We start from the raw sequence: 26,309 nt of genomic DNA on the forward strand, positions 1-26,309 counted from the left end.
CATTTTGAATGTGAAGATTGCAGGATTAAACATATGTAGATGTGAGTAATCCAATAATGGTCTTCAAGGAATAAAGGATTTCCAATAAAGGATTCCCAACAATAACAGTTTTAAGGTGTTGGTATGCAAGTGTTAATGAGAAGTACTACATTAAATATAAATGAGTACGTTGAATAATATATAAATGAGAATGATCCAATTATAACAAATTGATATTTTGGATTAAAATGTAATGTTAAGTTCACTTGTGTATGTTTTGTTGATGAAGAATTATTGTGTATGGTTTGAAACTATTAGATGTTCATGGTCTTGTTCAATTTTTACTTGATATGTAGCTAAGTTTTTAATTTACGAAAAAAAATTAATAAAACTTGATCTACATGTCATAATAATTTGTATGGAAATTTGTAGGTGCTTCTACGAGTTTGAAGGCAGAGATATTATCATACTAAGCGATAGAGAGATGTGAACCACAAAATCCAGTTGTAGTATATACCCATCTGAAGTATTACAAGACTCAAACTAGTCACAATTTATTGAAACAAACATGTGATGCTGATATACATTTGCACAAATATAGTATAGTAACATTCACTAATACAATTGACATAAGAAAGCGCCACACTTTGGTTACATATTAATCTGCCGTATATGGGACAGGGAAAGAAAGGACTTTACAAGTTACAAACACGACAAGCAAAACTAAAAATGGAAGTGCAACAGCAAATAAGCCTCCTAAGTAATCCTTCTAAGGCATAAAACTGCAATGTTCTATGTTTAATTATTAGTTGTGGTCCTGATGCTTTGAGTCCGGATTAAGAGGACTTCTTCCCAGATTCGATAATCTCACTTCTCCTGCTTTTGGACTGAGGGAACCTCTTGCACCAGACCGAGGACTCTGCTCAGTTTTGAGTTCTCCCAATCGAGAACTAAACGAGAGACGTGGACTTAAATGGCTTTTATGATCAGTTACTGGTGTTGGGGTTGAGCTTGTGATCTTTGGACTGCTAGTGTGCCTAAACTCACCACGACTTCTAGTGATAACTTCATCAAGGATCTCACCTTCTCCAACTTGAGTAGCACCACCTCCAAACTCTGATTGCTGTTAGGACAGTTATATAGTTTATAATTAAGTGCATCCACAAAAATATATACAACAATGACTCAGATGTGAATATTTATGACTAAACTTTCATAAGTATTTTTGGTACTGTTCTTCAGTCAAAATTATGTTAATCTTTAATGGAAACCTATATTATGTGAATTACTAAAATGAATCTCCAATTCTAATATATAAAAAAAAGTATTGTGATCACTTATAGAACTACGACTGTATCTAAGTTTTGTTGTTTCATAAATTTAAGCCAAGTTTGTTGGATAAGAAATCATACTGTTGCAAGGTTGAATGGTAAAGCTGTTTGTTCTTCATAAGCTGCTGCATCCAAGTCTTGAAGGTGTGCCCCTTTGAAAAATTTGGGGAGAAAGTACTGTCTTACTGGAACTAAGAGCATAATCATCATAGGAAACATGACCCCGGCAATAGGAACCCATGTTAGTCCAAAACATACAAGAAGATAAACGGTTTGGAAAATGGTGAATGTTGCTATTGTCTTGAAAGGAACTGTTTCTACAAAAGTTGCATGGTAATCCTCAAGCACCCTGCACATAACGAAGAAATTGTTGATCATAAGAGGCATGAAGTAGAGGATTGAATTGAACACCACAAGGATAAAACTAAAAGAAATAGAATGCTGTTTTTACTTGTATCTTCTGCTTGGTGCAGTGAAGAGTAATAGGATCCTTTCCCAAAACTGGTTTCCTGGCAAACTTTCAATGGCCATGAAGGCAAAGTAGCCCCAAAGGACTGAGGTTGGGATCTTCTTGAGTACAGGCATGGCTGCAACGCATCCTCCCACCATTATTGCTTGAAGCAAGTTACTGAGACGCTGTTCCTTTACCTCAACAGGTAGAAGGTCGTCTATTTCTTTCTCAACATCAAATACAGTATCATCTACTGGAGCATCCATGTTTCCCATACTAGTAGCCGCTTGAATGGTTGATTCTTTAAGTTCTTTTAGTCCTTGTGCCTGATCATAATAATATGTGACATAAACAGCAACATGTCATATGTTAATGATTTGAGGTATATATAGATAATAAGGTTTACTATGGCCAAAGCAGGAATTGTTCAGTGGTATCATTTTTTATTGTATTGGTATCTAAACACTAAACAGTGATTAATCAATGGTTTTTATTATTGTGAGAGAAGAAAAGAAGTTAGAAGACTTACTCTAGCAGAGGGGTCCTGGTAAATAAGAGGCGTCTGCATTTGATGGTAAGCTTCTAGCATGTTGCCATATAACTGTCCTAAACTAGCATTCTTCCCCATACTTTTTCGTGCGGCTACCACCAGTTTGTTACGAAGCAACTGTACCACCGTTGTCATTTTTAGTGAGAAAATTTGATAAAATGCTAACAATTAGATATTAACTTGATTTACCTGATGTTTAAGAGTTGCCAGACTCTTTGTGTGCATTGGAGACTGTGGTATGACTCCATTTGAAGGAGGAATTCCAATAAGGCCACACATTAAGGTCTTCCATCAACAATAATGAATTTTACCATTAGAAAAAGAATTATTAAATATAAGTTTAATAGGCATGAAGAACTTATTCAGTAAGTATTAATACAACAAATTAAAGTTCAATGCTAAAATCTGAAGCTAGGAAGGAACACGAAGACTGGCTTACCAAAAAACCCAAAAGGAGCAAGTCATAATGGTAAGAAGATGGCTTTCTCAAATTGAACTCTTTCTGCTGGGCAAGCTGGGATGCCACACTGTGGTCAAAGTAATAAAGCACTGCAATCATGGTTGCAGGGATAAATGCTCCGATTATGTAGACAACAGGAACTTGGACCATATCCTGTTCATAACAATTAACGAATCAGTACAATATATATTTTCTTTTCAAGCCAAGATTGTTAGTAAACAAGGACAATTAGAGAACTTGTAATTTACATGCCTTAATAACAGTCCAATTCTCATATGCACCCGGTGACCATGGATTTGGGCTGAACAAGCGCCTTGGGATACCATGTGGAACACTTGCAGCTGGTATGTAGGACACACCTGTCCAACCTAGGACCATAAGTGGCACACCATAGTCAGCTATTAGGCTGCGAAGCCAACCTGTAATAGAATCACAGAGTTAGAGATGTAATAGAAAATCATCAACGTGTCTTCACCTAATAGTAACTATATGGGATTGTTAGTTTATGACATGGTATTAGAGCCTATGAGAATGTGGGTTTGAAACTAATTTAACTATATAAAATGGGTATGTAAGGTCACTTCTAAACTCTATTTTATTTTATTTTTCCAATAAGAAGACAAACACTTACCAGTACCATAACGCCATGACCTAGCCTTTCTGCTTCTTAATCCAGTGAGGAGAAGGCCAAACGAGAGGACTAAAGCAAACATCCCATTAGCAAATCTCCATGAAGGTATAAACTCAATTGATTTTGGATTTTCTCTCTCTGGTATACGAAACTCATCCACGAGTCCCTGAACAATGATATCATTAGGATGTTAAATGAATTTGGAAAAAGTGTCTTAATTCAGGTACTAATATATCGTAACAACATTGTTGATAGTGTGTATTGGAAAGAATGAATGACAAAGGTAAACTTTGATAACTGTTCTTACTTTAATAGCTTGTTGCATGAAGAGCATTGCAATAAGTAGGCCAAACAACTCTCCAGCAATACGTGTAAACCTGTTGATTATAGAGCAAGCCCCTAAGATGGCCAGTAAGAATAGCAACAGTGCAGTCCAGACACATACCCTACAAAATCAAGTTATAAAAGAAAATAGGACAATGTTAACCACATTACGATGAGTTGTACTAGAAAACAATTGCATCAGGGTCTCCACATGAAAACATTGAGAAAAATAAATAAATAAAGACTTAATCACCATCCAGTCCATGCCAGAAACATATTCCGGCCCAACTCTGGTCTCTCTTTTGCAAAATTGAACATGAATGTGTACATGATCACGGTAGGTTCTGCCACTCCTAAAATCAGCAAAGGTTGACCTCCAAGGATTGAGTGTATAATGCCACATATTGAAGTGGAAGCCAATGTTTGAACTGCAGTTAGAACACCATCTGCAAGGGCAAAACAACATCAAGCTGTGAGAAGGACTATATCCTCTACTACTATTTTTTTTCTCAAGAAAAAGAAGAATCTATTCAAGTTAGAATATTCAGTACCAGTATCTCGCTCTAGTTGTTCCCCGAATGAGATGACAGGTATTGCGGAAGCAAAGAATATGTATGTAGTGGGGGCCCAAATCCTGTAAAGGGAAGCAAAAATTGTGAAACTTATTTATATGTCTGTTGAATTTGAATACCATTGGTTGAAGCCTAGAAACATTAAAATCTTTCAGTACATACCCCACTAATGGCAAAACAATATCAGCATGCATACATACCTTAAACCTGCTTTGATTCCACCCAACCAATCTTGCTTGTAGCACATCAACCTTCCTCTCAGATCATTCTTGATCCCTTCAAAGGGTACAAATGTTTCTTCCATATCTTTCTCCCCACCAAAAAGGGTCTAAGGGAATCAATATAGGCCTTCAAAGGCAGCCACTGAGACTAACACTGGTAATCAGAAACCAACGATGTATATTTGTATAGTTTACATGTTTTTCTTGTTTTCAGTTTGTTTTGGTTAGATATGAATGAGAAGCAAAGTGAGGAAGGGAGATAGAAGAATGTGGGGGTAAATTAAACAAGGTAGCATGAATAGTGCCGTTTGGCCTCAAGAGACATATGGGAGAGTGAGAGATTCAATGGTGTGAATATGCCAAGAAGCCAGCTGTACCAAAAGCAGGGTTTGTAAACTTGTATTGTCTAGCTTAGCTAGCACCACGAAAAGAGCAACTTGTATTGTATTCTTCTCGAGTGCTTCCTAATAACAACAATGTGTGGGGAGAGAGTATTTATAAGCTTTAGAAAAGGAAGCAAAAGGAGAAGGAGATGAAGGTAGATTTGGTGTGGAAAGCACTTTGTGTGCACTGGCTCGTAAAATGTAAATACAGATCAGTCCAATCTTTCCAGCTTCATCATCAATAGTCCTTCAATGCTTTTATGCCAAAAGTCAGCATCGACAATAATCAGGTCCCACACTGAATGGTGTGGGATCTTTCAATAAAAATGCAGAATTTATAAAAAGAAGTACAAATTGAATCCTTTACAGAAAGTAACTTGAGCCATGCCGTCCTTAACTTACAAGATAATGTTTATAAAGTCGTGGTAATTAAATCGAGTAGTCAACCGAAGCTTACTGATTTTAAAAACATATCATAACTTTCAAGTAGTGATAATACAACTCAAAACTCTAGTGGGAAGAGATGCGAGATCATCCCTCATGGCTCCTTGAGTATATACCAACCCATGTAGTTGACTATCATATTTCTTTATTGATCTTCGATTTTTTGATCCATTTGCCTGGCTCAGTAGATGACTGCTTCTGCTTGCTTTTAGTTCAAGAATGTATTAGACTAACATCACCACCAATGTCAAATGCTAACAATTCACACATTTTTTTTTTTAATACGGTAAAAGTTTATGTAAATCTCATTTCATTTTTTATATATGATCAGTTACTTCAAAATATGTGTTAAAGATTTATCAATATAAATTTAGAAAAATATTGTATACATTATACAAAAAAGATTTTATATTATCTTATTCATCCGATTACAAATCGTTATTAATTACAAATTTATTGACTTTTATATTAATTATTTTAAAATTTAAGATTTAATAGTTATACATTATCAGTATAAAAAGAATTATTCTATCAACTAATTAGTTGATGTAATTTTTAAAATAATTATTATAAAAATTAATAAATTTATTGTAAACTAAGTTACACATAACCTTTCTCTCTAAAAGGTATACTTATTATATTATGAGTTTAAATTTCATTACCACTATCTTATCAAGAAAAGAAAAAATAACGGAACCACTTCTGTATAAAAAATTAAAAAAATGTTGATAATTTTTATGAATAGATTTTTAAATTCAACACAAACAATATTGAACTTCTTTATGTATCAAACTTGTCTTCAAATTGTTCTGAACTGAATATTGGAAATTTCAACAGCATATTGAAAGCCTAAAACAAAGCCCCATAATATATATTTTCCCCATGTGGCTTTCGAAGTTTGACAACTCATGCTGTCATGCATATACAGTTTCTTCCGGGATATTAGCCTTCTCTTGCGTTGTAAATGCTTTAATACTCCAATTACGATTTGTTTTATACAGAGCTCCTTACACCATTGAACATCAATTGATTTCACTCATAAAGAGAAAAACCTTGACTTCCATAAAACAATTAATTACAACGTGATGAAAAAGAAAAATCATGGTAATACATTTCTTTTTTATCATTATTTTCTTTTAATAAAATGAGATAAGATGACTCAATTCATATTCAACTAGTCATTGACAGAACTGATTTATATTTTTGTCATTTTTAAAAAAAAATGAAAAATGTATAAAATACATGAAATTTGGGAATATAACAAAATTGAGTTTCTAATTAACTATTCATACATGTTTATGAATTATTAGTTGTTTTTATAATTTATTATTAAAATGAAATAAAAAGGAAGTACCATGCAAGCTTTGAATTTAAAAACAAATAATAGCTACACGATTATGTCGCAAAAGCAAAAACAAAATGTTTACAATAAAAAATTCTTTAATTTATTAAGAATAACAATGATATGGAGTACTATAATATTGTAGAACATTGAGTGACATATATTTAATGTTTAGAATGTCGTATCATGCAATGGTATGGACCAATAACAGTTTTAGACGTATTAATAAAGCAGTAGTATTAACAGCTTTAGGCTTTATAGCTAGGTCATGAATGGATTCATGCACGAACATGACCCGAGTTCTGTAACAAACTCCAATTCTAATGAGAGATTCCTTGTCGTTGATCAAAAAATTTGCAACTTGCCCATATAAAATAATTTATTTTGTTTTTGTTCTCTAAATTTGGTGGCTTTTTAATTATGCAAATAGCATTGGGCTTTTCGGGCTCAGCAAACTTTCACTATTCAAAGCAGATAATGTTGTTGTGCTGCCCAACTTTCATTCTCTGCAAAAAGGAGTAAAAAGATGCTTATTGGTCAACACCATTAACATTTCACGTTTGCATAAGTTGTTTTCTTGCGTTTCATTTGAATAAATCTTATCTGGATAAGACAAATTGAATAAGTTTTATATTAATTAAAAAATAATAATATGCAAGTGCTAATAATTTCCCATAACTTGTTCCTTTGCGTGTTTTTTTTATTATTATTTTATCTTGTGTTGTGAACTTTAATGCTTTATCTTTTCAGATTTACTTCTAATTTTTACTCTTCACATATTTATTCCTATTTCTTGTCAGTCTTATCTAAACCTCACCGACTCACGTTTTGAAAGCACAAGAAAGTGAATATCTCGTAAATAAATTGTACTAATTGTATGTAACATGTACCTGTACGAGGGCACATAAGGTCGAACAGGAGCTTCAGGTAGATACTTTGAAAGGGGGAGTGCAAAAAGCACTCTGACGCTTAAGTCAGGACAAGTACGATTTTCTAGAATTAATAATGAATAGTGACGTACCTCGTTACGTGCGACCTATTTATAATACCTGACATGGGCTTGGCCATGGTGGGCCTTTTCTGACACTTACCAAATTAGGTAATACAATGCTAATCAGCTAATCATGTCTTAATCATGCGCTTATCCTTGTTAACTGTGATTTGTACTATAATCTGTTTAACCTTTCGACACATCGCCGAGCCGACAGGCTAAAGCTTGGGAAGTTGCACGTCTTCAGCTGTTGACCGGGCCGACAAATGCTTATTCAGTTATCTTACTTGGTCGGCGTTTGGCCGAGCCGATACGTAGTGTACGGAGATGCATCATGGTGTTGTTTGCATCGGCCTTCAGCCGAGCCGATATTTGCTAGTAGACTATTCTCATCCTTCGGATGTATGCCGAGCCGATGCTAACGTCAAGGTTTACATAGGCATGATTCAGCTCGTGTGGGTGTCTGACATAACAGCACGTGTTCTCTCCGGTACATAACATATATATTAAAGTCGAATATACAGATTTTTTAATTGTACCAATTGTATGTAACATATATATCGAATATACAGATTTTTTAATTGTACAATTGTATGAATATCTCGTAAATAAATTGCACCAATTGTATGTAACATATATATTAAAGTCGAATATACGAATTTTTTAATTATAAAACAAAATTTAATTAGTCAATAAAATAATATTATCATAATGATTTATAGTCATCATTATATTTAATATTGATAAAAAGAAGTGAATATTGATTAAAGTAATAAAATTTAAAAATATCCTTTACTTAGATACTTAATTAACTAAAGAAAACATTAAAAGTTCATAAATAAAAACTGCTTGCATAAAAAGGAACATAAATGTAAAATTGTTACATTTTAGAATAATAGATAAATAATATTTTAATAAAGGATAGCTATATTCAATAGTGATATAATATTATTAAACGTATAGATTATAATGACAGTTATTAAATTTTATTTAAAATTAATACTAAAATTATATATAATTATATATTAAATAAATTTATATTTATATATTTTATATCAATAATAACATTTTTTGTATGTCATTATATATAATATTACTTGTAGTGATAATTATTTTTTTATATGTATTTTTTCAATTGTATTATTATTAAATATATATATATATATATGTATATATATATATAAACATTACCGTAGTATATTTCAATTTAATTATAATAAATAAGAATATCTAAAACATCTTTTCGAATGTTGACCTCAAAAGATGTTTATTGTGCCCTAATTTATATGATCAGAAAGATTGAAACCTTGTATCGCACTATCCAGTAACAACCTTGCTAATTTAATTGTTTCTTTTGTTTAAAGCGTTGTGCATTATATGGTTCAGAATCTAAGAATTTTATTATCAATGATTACGAGTTGAACTAATATTAGACATATTGCAATAATGAACCTATGGTAATAAAGCATTCCAGAACAAATTTTTGTATCATTGTTTATTATGTGCAAGAACGAATATTATCGTCCACAATTTGTTTTTCTTAAACTAGTATATTTCACACACACTTTGAAGCTCATCTCAATGATTAAAGAAAATAAATAGCGAGCCATTATTGCTAACAGTCGCACACCTAACGTAACAATTTGGGGAAGGTTCATATGAACACAAAAACTTGGCATCTAAAGTAGTTTTCCTCCATTATAATTGTTGCTATAGGCTTGAAATGATTTTGTCGAGCACAAAACTTTATTCGAGTCTTACACATGATTGAAGATGTCAAAGGCAAATAAAGGCGAATAAGCAAACCTATTTAATGTGAAGTTCAACAACATTGACAAAGTGGTAGGTCCATTCTATTGTGTGATCGTTAATTCACTAAATTAGGTTTCAATTCCCTATAAATCAACTTATTTTAATTTACTTCATTTTTTTCACCTTTTCTTTTTCAGTCTAGCTGGTTAACTAATTGTGTAGCTATATTTTTCTTATTCCTCATAATCATATAACTCATCAAATACCAAACCCTGGTGCTCATACAGTCATACTCTATTTGCATATATGGACTCTCTATGCGCCTGTCATGTCATCTTGAGAAGTGTCTTACATGCAAACTCATTCCAACAAGACAACGTTTTGTAGAAGAAAATAAATTATTCATTTCAACAGAACGTTTCATATTGCAGCCTATCAATCGGAAAACCAAACAGATTTAACTAGTTTGTTTAGATATTAGCTTGGAAGAGCTTTCATAAGATTTCTCTACCAAAAAAAATTGAGTAAAAAAACTCTTAAAAGTATTTTTATTTTGTATTCAACTAGATTTTATATTGTCTTGAGACACAGAGGTCAATTTAATATTTGTAGATTCAATTTCTGTCTATATTAAAATAATATTTATAACTAGTAAAAATCATATTTTGTGAACATAAATTAATTTTTAGTTGTTAATTTTAACACATTATATGAATCATGTTTATGAGAAAAAAAAAATTCATCATAAATTATATCGGTTATTAAATGTTATAGCTATATTGAAGAATAAAGAGTACAAACTACGATAATATGAAAGTTTTTTATAAACAGAGGACAGTAATTTATTATGATAACTTCAAGAACATATATTAGACGAATGTTACCGTTAAGCATAATTAAAAAAAAATGAAAAGAAATTCTCTAAATATTAGTATTAAAAGTAAAATATAACAAAAAGATTAACAACTCATTAATATCTCTTAAAGACTTGGTGTGCTGACAATATTCAGTAACAACTCATTAATATTCAGTAACATCCTACATCACAACTAAAACACCGATGCATGGTGCAAAAACCCTATTTTGAATTTCAAAGGTTTAAATGCGATTTAATTTTTATTCCTTTTTGTAACTTGCTTTTTTTTCTTCTTTTGTTTATAATTCTTATTATTATCTTTTTCAAATGAGGTTCAAAATTTCAATTAGTACAACAAAAATTATTCATATGTAATATTAATAAAATATATATTTTTAAATAAAATAAGGTGTTATTTATTTTTTATTTTTTTATATATATTTTAGAATATCGTACATTAAAGGTACTTATCTCTTATTTTTACCTTGAATCCATAAATACTATAACCAGATGTAATGACTTCGGAAGTAACTTGCTGTATTTTCGATAAAACAAGAAAGAAAAATATTAATAATACTCTCCTTTAACATTCTCCTAATAATATTTTATACTATTGGTTAAAAAGAATAAATTTTGGGGATGAACTCTAATTATGAAATTTTAGGGATTTTAATTTTTGTTTAATAAAATACGAGATCACAAAATTTTTAATTTTTAATAAATTTTAATCAATAATAAATAAAATATTAGAAAGAATTAATGTTTTTGACATTCTACAAAAAGAAACACCCTGAAAAAAAAAATGTTTTCAACTGTATACATACCATCTATAATCTTTCTCTATTTTATATATAGAGACCAAATATTTTTATTTGAAACAATTTTATTTTTTTACTGAATAGATGAAATTATTATTAACGAAAATACTCTATTTTTAAATATATATTTAATGTAACTGAATGTTGAATACTCAATTCGATATCACTTAAAATAATATCGTACTAGTTGACATGCATCTTCTGAAGTAACCCTATCTGCTTCATTCAGTTGGACAATTTTATTTTTATTTTTTTAATAAAAGTTGGACAAAATTGCTGAAACCAGTTTCAGAAAAATGGTACCAAAAGCTCCGATACCCAATTAATTTCTCATTCTCAATCAACAGTCCATACCGAACGCCAAAGAGATGAATACATGGCTATCCATTCCTAACGCGACAAAGATATCGATTGGCAGCTTAAGTAAAATAAGTTTCGCAAGTTGCTCTTTGAAAGCTATTGGTAACTGAACAATGTAAAAAGCACGCGTCCAGAAAAATCAAATTAATAAAAACAAATAAATTGTTAGAGCTCGTGACTAATTGCAGCTGAAAGATTACTTAGTAATCACATATTTTACTTTTTATGTTTGGCTTATATGAAGCGATCGCTTGCTTATTTGATTCTTTATATATGGCCTAATCTGTGATTACAACCTTCACCAATTTCTTTCACTACCTTAATATTCAGAATATAATTTAACCGTCCAATGACTTTTGTTCTCAAAAGTTAAAACCTGAGCTCCCGACATTGCCTCTATATTATGCTCTTAATCTGAATGACTGGGAGAATGCAATATTTTTGTTCATAATTAGTTTTCATGGTCCCTTTTTTCTTATTTAAAAAATAATAATAGTAAAATCACAGATTAGGTGTAGCTAGTAACATGCTAGAGATCCTAGAAGGGAGAAGAAATCCACCCAAATTTTCTTTGAGGTACTTCCATTCCCAGTTCCCAAAAGAACTTCCAAGTAAGACTAATGAGTAGTTTTGAAGAAAAGCATATTCGAATATATGTGTAGATTTCTTTTACCTTTCCACGTGTTATGATCAGCGATTAGATTGGCTATAAATTTTTGAAACAAAATCCTAGTTGAATGGATCGGTTTCCTCTTAACATGTGACAAAACCAGTTTAGTGGTAATTAATCATTAGGAATTGAACGCTTTAGCAACGCCCTGTGTGGCTTAAATTGCACGTAAAAGTGTAAACGAAAGGGAAGGGAGCACTTATTACATGATGAAGTTGGCGAAATTAGGAAAAGCCAACCAATATTCCTTCCTTGGACAAAGGTAATGCCAATAAGAGAGAGCTATAACAAGTAGTGTTTCCATTTGAATCATCAACATCAATTGGTCTTCCTTCCTCTGGATTCACCTCCATTTCCAACCAAAGGACAAAAGACCACCAACTTATCAAAGTAGAACTTCCCATTGACCTAATTTTTTCAACTTCTTCCCAACATTGATTTTACATATCTCTTTTTCTTGTACTTCCATCCTCAACCTCACAAGTAAAGATATTGATTTCATTCGAGTACTCAAGCCCATACCCTACAATGTTTTTCATTTTATAGGTGTTTCTAGACCAATAGATTGACCCTATCCAATCATATTACTAGATTATGCCCACATAGTTGCTAACGTGAGGTTACACGTGTCGAAAGGAGGAAAAAAGCAACGCATACAACAAGGAATAATTGAAAACGGAAATGTAATACAAAAAATACCATATATAATAATAACAAATAATAATTTTATGTGTTTTGGTATATTTTTCCTACAATTTAAAAAAACTCTAAAAATTCCATAATAAAGTGTTTATATATGTGTAATGTATTTTAAAAGAATGAAGTTCTACATTACTTAAAACCAATAACATATAATTGCTTTACACTTTTAAAGAGATAAACAAGAAATAATATTGTGCTCATGTGAATGACTCTTGCAGGCACTGTTGTAGTGCGCGTGTGATTAAGGAGTCAAAAATATTTTTATTTTCAATAACATTAAATTACTTTATTAATGGTGGATAAGAGTGTTTGAATTTTTCTGCTTATTTTTAGCTCGTGCATGTGATCTTGCGCGTGAATCAGAGATAAGTTTGCCATTTTTTTCAACACGAAGAGTGCTGTAAAATTGAAAATTTTATTTATTGGTGGCGATTGTTGAATCAAAGTAATTAACGATAATCCTTCCCTGGCAACTTGTCACAAAATTTTGCGGAGCAATCATTATGCTCAGAACAATGACATGCTACACTGTCAGTTCCCATATTATAGTAATCTGAGTACTGGTCGCGTGTTATATTGACGTTGTAATTATTTTAGGGCAACTCAATCCCATGCCCACAACAAGCCATCAATGAATCTTCAAAATCAGTCAGTGATAATAAAAAACGGTTATACCAGACCAAAGTGAATCAAAGTAATGAAAAATTATATTGTTTCATCAATTTTGTTTATTTTTTTTAGTTTAGTTTAGTGTTTTTTTTTAACAAAGAGAGAAAAGGGTGAGATAAAATGGGTGATATGAGTTACGGTGAAGAGAGACAGAAAGAAAAATTAATTATAAAATTTGTAAAATTTATTGTATAAATAATGTCTCTTAACTAATTAATCCACGGTTTCAAATGTATCAGTCGCACATGCAGTTTTTAGTACTTATGCTTGGCCAACATCTAAATTATATACATATGTAGTTGGCAATGCGGGGGTACTTGAATACTTGATCATTGATGGAATGTATGGATGCTCACCATATGCAATTCTGTTCTAAGTTCTAACAGATACTGTGAATTCCTTTATTAAGAGATCGTTCAAACCGGAACCATATCACCCTAGAATGTAATGCAAGTTCTTTGGGATGGGTGTCGTGTATATAGATTTTTCTTTTCCACCTCCATATAGATATATGTTCTACTAGCGTTGTATCAACAGATTCATCAAAGAAATTATCATCATTATATTTTGAATGATTTAATGCCAAAGACTTATCACATCTTATTCATCTAACAACCTCTTATTTATATCTCATTCAACTTGTGTGTACTTTAATTATGCGTTGCAAGAGTAAAAACCTTCTTTACGACGAGTAACATTCGGCCTGTAATTGCTTTTCACAAAAGCGAACTGATATAGTGATATCCTAATGACAAAACCCTACTTTCAGTATTTTGGTCCCTCGTTAATATTTTCCTATAGTTCCTTATAATTCAATTTTTACAGCTTAGTTTGATAATTAAATATTTAAATTGATCTCATTTACTATCAACCGAACCTTAGGGAAGATGATGGAATACTTGCACATCATATCAGCATCCTTCCTGACATTAAAGTAAGCATTTTATCTCCAAAAGCTCCTTGAGGGGAAAAATGTCTCAAAAATTCTACTAAGCAAACCAAGGAGATATTTGGCTTTGCTTGGAAAAAGTAACCTGGAACAATTTAAAAAGCAAAGCTTGCTATAATGGCCAAATATATAAATTGCACCCAGGTGATTTTCATTTCCATGAATTTCTTGAAAAGAGACACACCTACACAAGGTCTGCAGGCCACCCACTTGTACAGGAGTCAATTAGGGATTATCTGAAAATCCCGGCCCAAGGATGTCATATGATGGAAAACCTTAACAATTGTGGTGATGTTAATTGCATAACTACCAACTTAGGGAATGCATCCTCAGCGACCCAGCCATTGCACTATGATTTCCATGTACCCACGCTCTGCCATTCTAACTGTTAACAATGTGTGATTCATGGGTCTAATCTTCATTTTGCAAGCAATGGAATTTTGCAAGTGATCAATTTAGGTAGGCAACTTTGCGTTGGCAAACCTGATGAAAATGGTGGGAGAGAGAGGAGGTATAATTAGAGTAAAAAATAAAAAAAGAAAAGGTAGAATATGATTGATAGAAGTATGTGAAAAATAGGGTAAAAATATGTTTTTATCTTTCAAAATAATTCGAAAAGATAGTTTTAGTCCGTATAAAAATTTAATATATCTTTAGTTTTAAATAGTAAATTCACATGTCTTGTAAAAATGTAGTGACTAAAATTGGATTAAACTCTTATCCGGATTAAAACTAAAATTTCAAAAATATTTTGTATTTTGAGGGAGCAGAATCATATTTTATCCCTAAAAAAATAATAAACACCGAATGTAAAGCAACGTAGGATTCAAACAGTAACATTACAGCATCCATCTCCTTTATTAAGAAAGGATTAAGGTTTGGTTTATCCATTACAGAGATACTCAGATAGATTATAGGCAACAAGCATTCACGCTACACACTGGATAGTGAATACAAAGAATACTTAATCAAGCAAGCTACAATTGAATCGACCATTTGAGAGAGTGAGCTTCTCTGCTTTTGCTACTGCATCAAGAGGGAGAGGGACAAAGCTTCGAGATGGCCCATAGAAATGAGGGAAGCTATTTACACCATCCACATTTTCATACACCAAACCATCGCCAAGCTGAGAGGATATTATACAGAAACACGAAATATTTCTATTAGCTAGACAATAAAATAAAGTGGCCTCATAATAAGAAGCTGTTCTAATTTTCTCTCTCAACAAGTGAGAGAGTCTAAACATTCTCGTCCTACCTCATTCAAACCTTAACAAGTATATAATTTGTGCCTCGGAAGCTCCAAGGGCTTGTTTGGCAGTTATTAACGAACCTTAATTTCACCAAAACGACAATCAAAACCCTAGGACATTGAATAAAGTAGCGAATTAGGTGCAAACCTTTTTAGCATCAATTTGAAGGAGGTAGAGTTCCACCTTGCTGTTCAAGAAAAAGTTCTCGAGTGTTGACCGAACCTGAAAAATAATAACTCGTCTTTCAGCAACAGCGTGAAAATTTCGATTAGAGAGCTTCGCAATCTCGACGAAGCATGCAAATCCCATAAACCACTAAAATCAATTGGAACTATAAACTCGCATAACAATTCCTATACCTAATTTATCATCAGAATTAAGCAAAGAACCGAACCGTTAAATTTAGAAAAGCGTGAAATTAACCTGGTCGAGCTTGCTGAGATGAATGAAACCAGAAGACTTGTCAAGTTCACCACCGAAAATGGATCCATCGCTCTGCAACGCTTCCCACTCCTTCGCCGTACTGATTCGGTACACGAAATCACTCATCTTCAACGAACACAATCAATTTTTCTTCCTTTTCCAAATCGCAAACCGTCAACGCCGTTTCATTGCGCTTACTTATCCAATTGGGCCGGGCCGGGCCCGTTTTACATTGGGTTGGGCTTTCTCTTCGCCTACTTTATCGGCAGAGCGGAGAAAGTAAATAAATTAATAACCGATATTTGTTGTTTGGGTTGAAACTTGAAAAGCAGCTTTAGCTCTGAGTGATTCCGAGGAGAAGTAATGGCTGCGATCGCCAGAACGCACGTGCTCGGTGTTGTGGGTTTTCAGCTCAAAGAATCTGAAATGCCTATTGCGTGTTCCTCCAGCTTAATCCGCAGGGACATTGGAGATTATCCTCAGCGCAATGTGGGTCTAAGACGCAGAAAAAATGCTACGATTCTTCCCGAGATCAGAGCCCAGAATGTTCCGGGTACAAATAGCTGCATGCTCTATGTTTTTCTCCACCAATACGATTACTTAATTTGTTATTTGCTACTTGTTCTCTTTTCCCAGGGTATGTTCCAGAATCCCAGTTTTACAAAGTAGAAGCCATTCTCAGGTTACAAGTTATAACCCTTTTCTTTTTTTATGCCTCAAAAATGAGCTTTTGTAGCTACCTGTTTATATATTCACTCATTTTATATATGCTGTGTTGAATTTCCTCTGGAACAGGCCATGGCGAGTCGCTCAGGTTTCTTCGGTATGATATCTTTTGATCCATATTTTTCATTTGGTTTAATTAACCTTTCGGTGAGTACAATTTTATAAAAATAAAAAATACTTTATTTAGTTTTATATACACTATTTTTTTTCTCTTTCAGTCGTTCTAGTCTATTTTATTTTATAGGACTAAAAAAATAAATAGAGACTAAAATAAATTATTTTTAATTATATAGATTAAAAGTCATGAATATATAGGATTTAAAATAGTAATTAAATCATTTTATTTCATATTGAATAAACCATCAAATTATTTAAAATAGTAATTAAATCTTTTTATTACTAACTGAATAAACCATCAAAATTTTTCCTTACAACAATATCCTCTCTTTTAAATAATCTTAAAAGAATTATATAAATAACCCCTGAGTACTAAAAATGATATTAAGTTGTTCGGTAAGTATTAAAAAATTCTTCAAATTAGTTTCTAAAAATTGTTAAAATGTATCAAATTAGAGACTAACTAAATTGATAGGATATTCGTTACTTAGGATTGTACTTATATAATTTTATAATTTTGAGGGTTTCTTAGGAAACGAAAATAATAATACTTTATGGACCAAACCGACGGTTGATTCATTATTTATGTAAAATGGAAGGTGAATCCTGTTGTTTTCACTGTATTGTAATTGAATGCACTATCGCAATAGCCCTGCACTTTGATACCTGTGCTTTCTTCAAGTGGAGCTAAGCACTAGATTTCTAGCAATTTGGTAATTCGTGCAAGTTCAAGAGTGCTTGTTAGTTCTAGTCACTTCACTAGCCAAAAGAAGTTGAGGCTTTTAATTATGATCTTCCTTGGAACGAAAGTTGTGTCATTTAGGGTGTGTTTGCTTTCACTATTTCCCACTTTCCAAAAACACATCCGACGTGCATCCTAGTCCTACTCTCATATCATTCAAGTTCAACTTAACTGAATGGCAAATAAAACGCACATTTGGTTAGTTGAATTGGTAACTTGCTTCTGTCCTAATTGCCAGTGTTTGAAAAAAGCAACTCCATTCTCTCTTGAATAATTATTGGTTTGGCCTATATAGCTCGTTGTCGTTGACTATTTGTCTAGGTGGGCCTTGTGCTATTAGATTTACCAATTTATTTCTATTGGCGTATGCTGGTGCTAAATTTTATTTTTCTTGATTCGAAGGCTTTGTTGAAAATGGGAATTCGTGGTGTCACTGTATCTGATGTCAAAGGCTTTGGTGCTCAAGGTGGTTCAAAGGAGAGGCAGGGAGGTAAGTAAGTCATAGCGGACTACAAGTTGTTAAAAACTGAATATATGTCTTCCCGTGAAGAAGACTCTTATAAGTTGAGCTTCTCTGTAACGTAATGGTGTATCCACCTTAATTTAATTTAAAATGCTTTGTGATATTAACCCACCAAAATTTGAGGGTAAATACTAATTACTTCCCAAACAAACTCACTTTAGAAGAGTTTTTTCTGTTTTCCTACATGTCTTCATTCCATTTTTCTCATTCCAAAACTAATCGTTACTTGGTAATCAGTTTTCATCCATACCTGCATGGCCAACCAACTTTAGCAATGTTTCAAGTTTGTAACTTATTCTGTAGTTCAAGAAATGCATTTTCTTTTCCATTGGCTTCGAGTTCTATACACGCTTTTATGCATATAGGTTATGTGCTCACATACATCATTGTCTTTTACTAATAATAGTGTATTCTTCGCAGGCTCTGAATTTTCTGAAGGCAATTTTGTTGCCAAAGTTAAAATGGAAATAGTAGTGAGAAAGGACCAGGTATGTAGACAGTAGACATTTGTCAGTTACTGTCACTTTCAGTATGCCCTTAATCACTAAATAACCGTTTTCTCTGCAAAAAATCAACAAATTATACTTATTTTAAAATGCTTAATACTATTCATAAATGTCATAAAGTCCATAACCATTGTATCTGATGGTCCAAAGATTTCATGGGTTCTAAATCTGTTGTCTATCTATGGGGATTTGAATCTTCGCAAGTTCCATGACCAGAACTATTGGAGAGAGAAAAGCACAAACTTATTTTTAATGAACATGATAATTCCATTTGCACTGGGTCTGCTTTGTTCTGCGACTTGTCTCTCTTAATTTCTTAATGCAGTAACAGGACTGGTCATTGTCTTAATGTTTTCTGGATTTAAAAAGAATAAAGAAAAACAAAATACTGTTTTTGTAACCACAAAGAACATGGCTGGAGAAGTTACAATAAGCACTTTCAATTTTATTTTTTTTCAAATCAATAATTTTTGGACATCCCTAGAATGAAACATAGCCATACTTAAGGACCAACAAAATTGTTCATTCCCTGATGTTGCCACACGTCAATAGGTTGAGGAAGTAATTGACAAAATTATCGAGGAGGCAAGGACTGGCGAGATTGGTGATGGAAAAATTTTCTGTAAGACCTAAACCTACTTTATCTGATGTGAATTATATATACATTGGTGACTGGTCTATTGGCAGCTTTATTTTGTATGTGTTTTGATCATTATGTTATGTGCTAATCTAGGGATATTAATGCGCCAGTTTAGTCGGTTAGGCTCTTTCTCTCGTACAAATATTACCCTTCTTTGGTGTCCTGAGCAAACAGGTTAACCTTGTGTTGAAATGCAGAAACTGGATAGTTTTTTTTTTTAATACAATGACGGCAACAAGGTTTGCGAAAATAAGATTTAGTGTTCAATAGCTATTTCATTTTCAATAATGATATGTTATTTCTTCTAGCAACTAGGCATGAATAAAAAGGTTTATCAATTGAAAGGGGAAAAAAAAAAAAAAGAAACTAAAATGGATTATGCAGTCTGAGAGAAAAATTTATGAATTCCTTTTTCAAGCTGAAAATCTTTCTTTTTCTGTATATTGTAACTATCCTTCTCAGTTGTCACGGTTTTAAAACAACCGGATGTATTACAGTCTAGGAGTCAACAATATTGAAAATGGACCTTTTGAGTTACACTTACACAGGACGTTGTCTTTATTATATTTTTTGCTTTCACGTGTACCACTCCTCCCTTTTCACTGAATCTTTTAATTTATTAGATTGCGTAGGAACTTGTAAGTCGTAAGAGTGATCTTTTGATTCAAGGATTATTATCTTGTTCAAAATATATGCTCCTGAGTATTGATGCACACGTCTACTCTTGCCCAAGTTCTTAACAGAAAACTTTGAGAAAATATGAATTAAACTCTAATTTCTAAATTCAATAAGTATATGTAATGGCCTCAATTTGGAATCAAATTTCTAATATAACTTTGATTGTGCAGTGATCCCCGTCTCAGATGTCATAAGAATTCGGACAGGTAATCATTTTCCTCCAGGAATTGCCAAAATAACAAAAGAATAACTTTCTGCAGTCAGAATTTCTACAGAAGTTTTGAATTTGATTTTTTTCAGGTGAACGTGGGGAGCAGGCAGAGAGGATGAGTGGGGGGCGAAGTGACATGTTATCTTCTGTATGACTGGTTGGAGCGAAAGATCATCTGCATCCGCATTTGTCATATGGTTCTCTCACCCATTCTCCTTTTCCCTAGTCACCTGTGGAATTTGGAATGCATTACGATGCTGTATTATGCTTTTAATATTTTGTACTTTGCTGTTGGAAGATGTATGACAGACAGTATTGTAAGTGTAGTGTAGTTATGTGGTGAAGAAAATTGTGAAAAAATAATTAACAAATGCTGAATTTTTTTTTTTTTTTTTACAGTTAACTAATGCTGAGTTACTTCATAGTCAATATGAACTTGGTAATATTTGATCGTGGAAAAACCAATCTGGTGTACTTATGTAATCATTTTGTTGCCATGTCAGATGACAGCAAGATGTATGAGTTGCAATAAAATTAATGACATGATATAGATATAGGGCAAATGCCATAAGTATTTGTGTAATTTCTCTAATTAAAATTTATATTGAATCAGATTTTTTTTCTTTTTGAGAATAATCTCAGTTGTTGTTGAGGATAATCTTAGTTGTTGTTATGTTAGTATTATTATGATATTAGTGACGAAAATCAACAAAATGTAGATTTTGATTGAAGAACGATATTAATATCTATGATATTGCCTTTAGATTTTATTAATAATATTTTACCTTTATTGTCATATTTTTTTATCATCCTGTTGTTATGTTAGTATTATTATGATATTAGTGACGAAAATCAACAAAATGTAGATTTTGATTGAAGAACGATATTAATATCTATGATATTGCCTTTAGATTTTATTAATAATATTTTACCTTTATTGTCATATTTTTTTATCATCCGAGTTCGAACATAAGATTATGTACATATTATTTTAATTTTTTACTATTATGTTGATTCTAATAGTTTCATCATGTATAATTTACTTATATTTTTACTTCAATTATAAAAAATAATTTTATGTATAAGTATTGTAATGTGATATCATTAGTTCATGTAAGTAGTCATCACTTTTTACTTCAATTATAAAAAATAATTTTATGTATAAGTATTGTAATGTCATATCATTAGTTCATTGAAGTAGTCATCACTTTCAAAGTTATTCATCTCAACATTAATGTCAAATCATGATTTAATTGTGAGAGGGGATTAAAATTGAGTAATTTTAAAAATTGGAGAATCAAAATTATGGATCGATAATTATAAAAGACCAAAAGTACATTTTAATTAGGCATGGTAACGGGGTGGAGCGGGAGTGGGTTTTACGTTCCCCGTCCCCGCTCTCGCAAATTTAAACTGCCCTGTCCCCGATCCCGATACCCTCCTGGGATAAAATTTGGGTCCTCATTCCCGCCTCTGGCGGGGTTCGAGTTTGCGCACCCGGCTCCTATTTTTTTTTCTTTTTTGTTTATAATAAATATGAACAATTTAAAAAAATAAAAGAAAAATAAAATAATATAAAGTTTTACATATTAATATTTCTAATTTTGGTTTATATATATATAAAAATAATTTTTTAATTATATCATTAAGCGGGGTGAGGGCGGGGGCGGGGTGGGTATTAACATCCTCTTCCTCACCGCCGCCCCCGATTTTAATCGAGAAAAACCCGAACCCGATAAACACGAATTTTTTCCATCTAAATCAGGACAAGTATCCACAGATACGGGTTAAATTGCCATGCCTAATTTTAATCATTTAAGTTTTATTTTTAGTTCATATAATTTGAAGTAAAAAAAATTGTTTTCATCTATTTATTAGAATTTTGTTAGTGAATTTGTTTTACAAAACCTTTTCATAATTGAATTTGTGATGTTAAAATTATTGTTTTTTTAATAAAAATATCACATTAAACGTGTTGCACAAATATTTAATTTATCTCTTATAAATAGTGTTATTTGTAGTCTTTAGAGATTAAAATAAGTTAATTTTTAAATTATAAAATTTAAAAAAATTAATTTTAAATTTAATTGACAAAAAGAAAATTTATTTTAAATATAATGAATTAAAAACATATTTAAGTATAAATAATTTATAATAAACTATAAAATTTCTCATCATCTTTTCCTATTTAAATGAACCTAGTTTGAAGAAAGTATTTATAGCATGAGAGACAATAACAATACATTATCTAACACACAAAATTTTATACATTTAAAAATATTTGAACTAAAAATTTATGATAAATTTGAATAAATAAAAAGAATGTGTCATAAAAATTTAAATAAATAAATAAATAAAAAACAGGAGTGTGTGATAAATTTTATTTTATTTTATGTTATTTATTTAACTTTAAATTTAAAAGCAATGAGAGGCTTTAAATAATTTGAGAGTTGAGACCACTAAAATTTGAACAGGAAGTTCTGAAAACGCATCTAGTTGTCTGTGATTTAAAAAACTAGAATGCGTAAAAGGAACGGTTAGCGCGACACCCCTCAATCCTCATCAAATCTTGCCCTTACCTCACCGCTGCTCTCTGCAGACTGCAAACTGCAAACTGCAAACTGCAAACTGCAAACTGCAAACTGCAAACAGAGACACCAAAGCAGATCTCATCTTTCTCATCAAGGCAAGTCTTTTTCTTTTTCATTATTATTATTATTTTCAATTTTCAAATGCTCACCCTTCCATTTTCCTTTCTCCATCCCCGATCCGCGTCTTATGTGTTCGGATCACCATTTGAAAGTTGATTATTAGGGTTTAATCACTTTTATGTAGCGCTGCTCTTTTGACGCCTTGTGTTCTGTTCAGAATGGGTCTGTCTTTCACGAAGCTCTTCAGTCGCTTATTTGCCAAGAAGGAGATGCGTATACTCATGGTCGGTCTCGACGCCGCCGGTAAGACCACCATTCTCTACAAGCTCAAGCTCGGCGAGATCGTCACCACCATTCCAACCATTGGTACGTATCATCTTCCAATTTCCTTCCGTCAATTGATTTAAATCCATTGTAAATGTTCCACCATTGGTGTTTCTAGGGTTTAATGTGGAAACTGTGGAGTACAAGAACATCAGCTTCACTGTCTGGGATGTTGGTGGCCAGGACAAGGTACTATTTCAGATTCAGAGACAAATCTCATTCTAATTTCTAACACTAGTGAATCATAATTTGATAATGCTACCATGCATAGATTTGTCATTTAAAAATGTATATTTTGATTCGGTGTATTTGGTCTGAGTACATTTATCAATTTCATGAACTTTTGATTTTGATCCACCTAGTTGAAATTGTGAGAGATTTAGTATTTAGTCTTTACACGGAAAGCACAAAAAAATAAGTCTTAAAATTAGTTGGCATTTTCTACTCTTTTTTTTTTTGTTTTTATGTATGTGAGTCTGTTGCTTGGATCCAAGTCCAATACTGTAGAAAGATCTGGCTACGGTGCTGAACATCTAACCATTTACCATTATGGGTTGACTTCTATATATGGCTTAAATTGTCTAACCTTTTCCATTTTGCTATATATTTTTGTACCCTCTGGATTGAAATCTGATCAGGTTCTCCGGTCTCATATTGATTGGGTGATCTCAATAGAATAAAGGCTCATTAGGCCATTTTGACAGATATATGGGTAATTTACATAAATACAAGGTGAACCACTCCAAGATTTTTGGGAGTTACTTCTGGAAAACTCGGGATTCTGATTCGCAAACATGTGTATATAAGACATAGGTTTAGGGTTAAGGCAAACAAATTACTCTTTTGAATGTTCTAGACTTTATCAGTCATTAGACATTTCTAGCATGTTTTTTGTGTCAGAATATGTTTTATCTCTGAAATCTGAATTATTTAAAAATAAATACTCCCAATTCAGTAGTGAACTTTGTTATATTCTCCCTACCAGATCCGTCCTTTGTGGAGACATTACTTCCAAAATACCCAAGGACTTATATTTGTGGTTGATAGCAATGACCGAGATCGTGTTGTGGAAGCTAGAGACGAGCTGCACAGGATGTTAAATGAGGTAATTAAATAGATACCTTAGTGATTGAATATGAGAAATTGGTTTATTTTATAGGGGCATAGTTTCCTAGCTTAATTTTGTGACTTCCTCTTGTATGTATGGCAATAACTTTGTCAGGATGAGTTGAGAGATGCTGTGCTTCTTGTTTTTGCAAACAAGCAAGATCTTCCAAATGCTATGAATGCTGCTGAAATAACTGATAAGCTTGGTCTTCATTCTCTTCGTCAGCGTCACTGGTAATATAAATTATATTGCTGTCGGCATTTGCTTGTCTCCGGGCTCCTTCCCATGCCCATTGTCATCTTCATGTTTTTCACGTGCAGGTATATCCAGAGCACATGTGCCACATCTGGTGAAGGACTTTATGAAGGACTTGACTGGCTCTCAAACAACATTGCAAACAAGGTTAATACAGGATAATTGTTTTCTGGGACACTGCAATTAATTTTAAATACAATTTCATATCAAGACCTTAACTAATTGTTTTCTTCCCTTTTTTATTTGTAATTGCAGGCATAGTGATTATCGGTCGTGGGTTGCATGAAGTTCAGTTGAGTTTCGATTCTGACTTCCGATGTTTGATGTGGTTACCGTTTACCCTGTTTAGAATCTTATCTGCTCTAGCATGTATTATTTGTCTTCGATAAAGAACAGATGTCTACTACCTAATATCAAAATAATTTGCGTTTTTTTTTTTTTTTCGTGTATGACCAAAATTGAAGGCATTGTTTCACCCATTGAATTGTGAAGTCAATTTTATAATTGAAAGTTTTTGCATTTATACATGATATGTTAAACACAATTAACAACAGTGTATCTCAGACATCGATTATTGTTTACTTCCCTTCGTTATAACTCGCCACAGTTGCCTCGTTGCAGCTTTTATTTTGAATTGGATTCCTTTTCTTTTCAGATGGAAATGTAGACTATCGTAAAATAGTAATGACACATTCACAACGACTAAATCGAGATAAGGAATCATAGGCTAAATTTTTTTGCAAACATAAGCGTAGGTACTACCGAGTTTGTGTGATCTTTATACGAGCAAGTCTTGCTTCAATAATTGAAATGTATAAATAGAGTAAATGCTTTTATAAAGTTATTTAATTATAAATTATCACGTGTATAAATTTATAACTTCCTCCGTCTCAATATTTGTCATTTTAACTTTTCAAGTTAGCATTAATAATATTTTTCTATTTATGCCTTTAATATTAAGGTTTTCAATCATCTATTTATTACTTTTTATAAATTCAATTAAGATTAGTTTTATAAAATTATTATTTTCTTTTGTATATTTATTACCTTTTTTTCTATGTAAAACACTATTTTAGAGGGACTAGCTGTTATGATAATTTTACAAGTTATACTTGAGATGGTTTTTAATTAGTTAACGGGTACATAAAATTATATTCCTATACTATATAACTAGAAATTATATGCAAAACTAGGTAAAGAATATAAGAAAGGTAGTGCGCTTTCAATTAAATTGTCAAGTTTATACAATGAAAAAGACATAGCTCGCTTACTTTCCTTCATGTTTTATATGCTTTTTCATGAATCTTAAATTTTATTTCTTCAACATGAGAAACTAAATTTTGGTCCTTAAAATTATGTGATTGTGCAATATCGGTCCCTAATTTTTATTTTTATTTTTACTGTAAATTAGTCTTTCTAAATTTTAAAATTAAGAAATATGTCCATTTATTAACATCTTAAAAATTAAACAAAAAATTTATTCACAAGTGAAACTACCTAACAATTACTTAGTCATGTTGACTTCAATTAAAAAAAATTACTACATATGTGTTATATTTCCTTTTATTTCAATTGAAATTTGTAATTTATTAAAATATTTTTTTAATTTTAATAATATTATTTTTCTATAAGTCTAACTAACAATATTATTCATGTACACTTAAACAGTTTTTGTGTTACTTTGGATGCCATGTTAAT

General features: G+C 31.9%; 4 protein-coding genes across 5 annotated transcripts; 2 read left to right on the forward strand and 2 right to left on the reverse strand.

Annotated features, from left to right (window-relative positions):
- Nucleotides 1-466: 466 nt before the first annotated feature.
- Nucleotides 467-5,116, reverse strand: LOC109797498 (boron transporter 1). The gene is made up of 12 exons (XM_020357552.3): nt 4,499-5,116; nt 4,278-4,360; nt 3,980-4,172; nt 3,710-3,848; nt 3,403-3,568; nt 3,024-3,190; nt 2,751-2,924; nt 2,501-2,596; nt 2,291-2,428; nt 1,762-2,087; nt 1,392-1,659; nt 467-1,102 (listed from the first exon to the last, which is right to left on the reverse strand). Exons 1-12 carry the CDS (start codon nt 4,600-4,602, stop codon nt 785-787), a joined length of 2,172 nt encoding a protein of 723 aa, XP_020213141.1. The 5' UTR covers nt 4,603-5,116; the 3' UTR covers nt 467-784.
- A 10,149-nt stretch (nt 5,117-15,265) lies between these two features.
- On the reverse strand, nt 15,266-16,265 carry LOC109797456 (dihydroorotate dehydrogenase). Its single transcript, XM_020357499.3, has 3 exons — nt 16,131-16,265; nt 15,855-15,929; nt 15,266-15,581 (listed from the first exon to the last, which is right to left on the reverse strand). Exons 1-3 carry the CDS (start codon nt 16,254-16,256, stop codon nt 15,420-15,422), a joined length of 363 nt encoding a protein of 120 aa, XP_020213088.1. The 5' UTR covers nt 16,257-16,265; the 3' UTR covers nt 15,266-15,419.
- A 228-nt stretch (nt 16,266-16,493) lies between these two features.
- Nucleotides 16,494-20,844, forward strand: GLB1 (nitrogen regulatory P-II-like protein). Its single transcript, XM_083077736.1, is given in 10 exon segments — nt 16,494-16,683; nt 16,767-16,812; nt 16,926-16,953; nt 18,118-18,205; nt 18,659-18,726; nt 19,297-19,366; nt 20,233-20,268; nt 20,363-20,394; nt 20,396-20,590; nt 20,673-20,844. Coding segments are annotated over 10 exon segments (804 nt in total). The 3' UTR covers nt 20,724-20,844.
- Nucleotides 20,845-22,738: 1,894 nt separating this feature from the next.
- On the forward strand, nt 22,739-25,136 carry LOC109797767 (ADP-ribosylation factor). 2 transcript variants are annotated; one of them, XM_020357897.3, is made up of 7 exons: nt 22,739-22,959; nt 23,109-23,290; nt 23,367-23,437; nt 24,234-24,353; nt 24,471-24,589; nt 24,677-24,758; nt 24,867-25,136. In XM_020357897.3, exons 2-7 carry the CDS (start codon nt 23,143-23,145, stop codon nt 24,870-24,872), a joined length of 546 nt encoding a protein of 181 aa, XP_020213486.1. In that variant the 5' UTR covers nt 22,739-22,959; nt 23,109-23,142; the 3' UTR covers nt 24,873-25,136. The 2 variants fall into 2 exon arrangements, with proteins under 2 accessions (XP_020213486.1, XP_020213485.1); XM_020357896.3 differs by having other exon boundaries at nt 22,741-22,959; nt 23,142-23,290.
- The last annotated feature ends 1,173 nt before the right edge of the window (nt 25,137-26,309 follow it).

Source organism: Cajanus cajan, chromosome 6 (genome assembly GCF_000230855.2).
Source record: "Cajanus cajan strain Asha chromosome 6, NIPB_CcT2T_4, whole genome shotgun sequence".
NCBI classification, from domain to species: domain Eukaryota; kingdom Viridiplantae; phylum Streptophyta; class Magnoliopsida; order Fabales; family Fabaceae; genus Cajanus; species Cajanus cajan.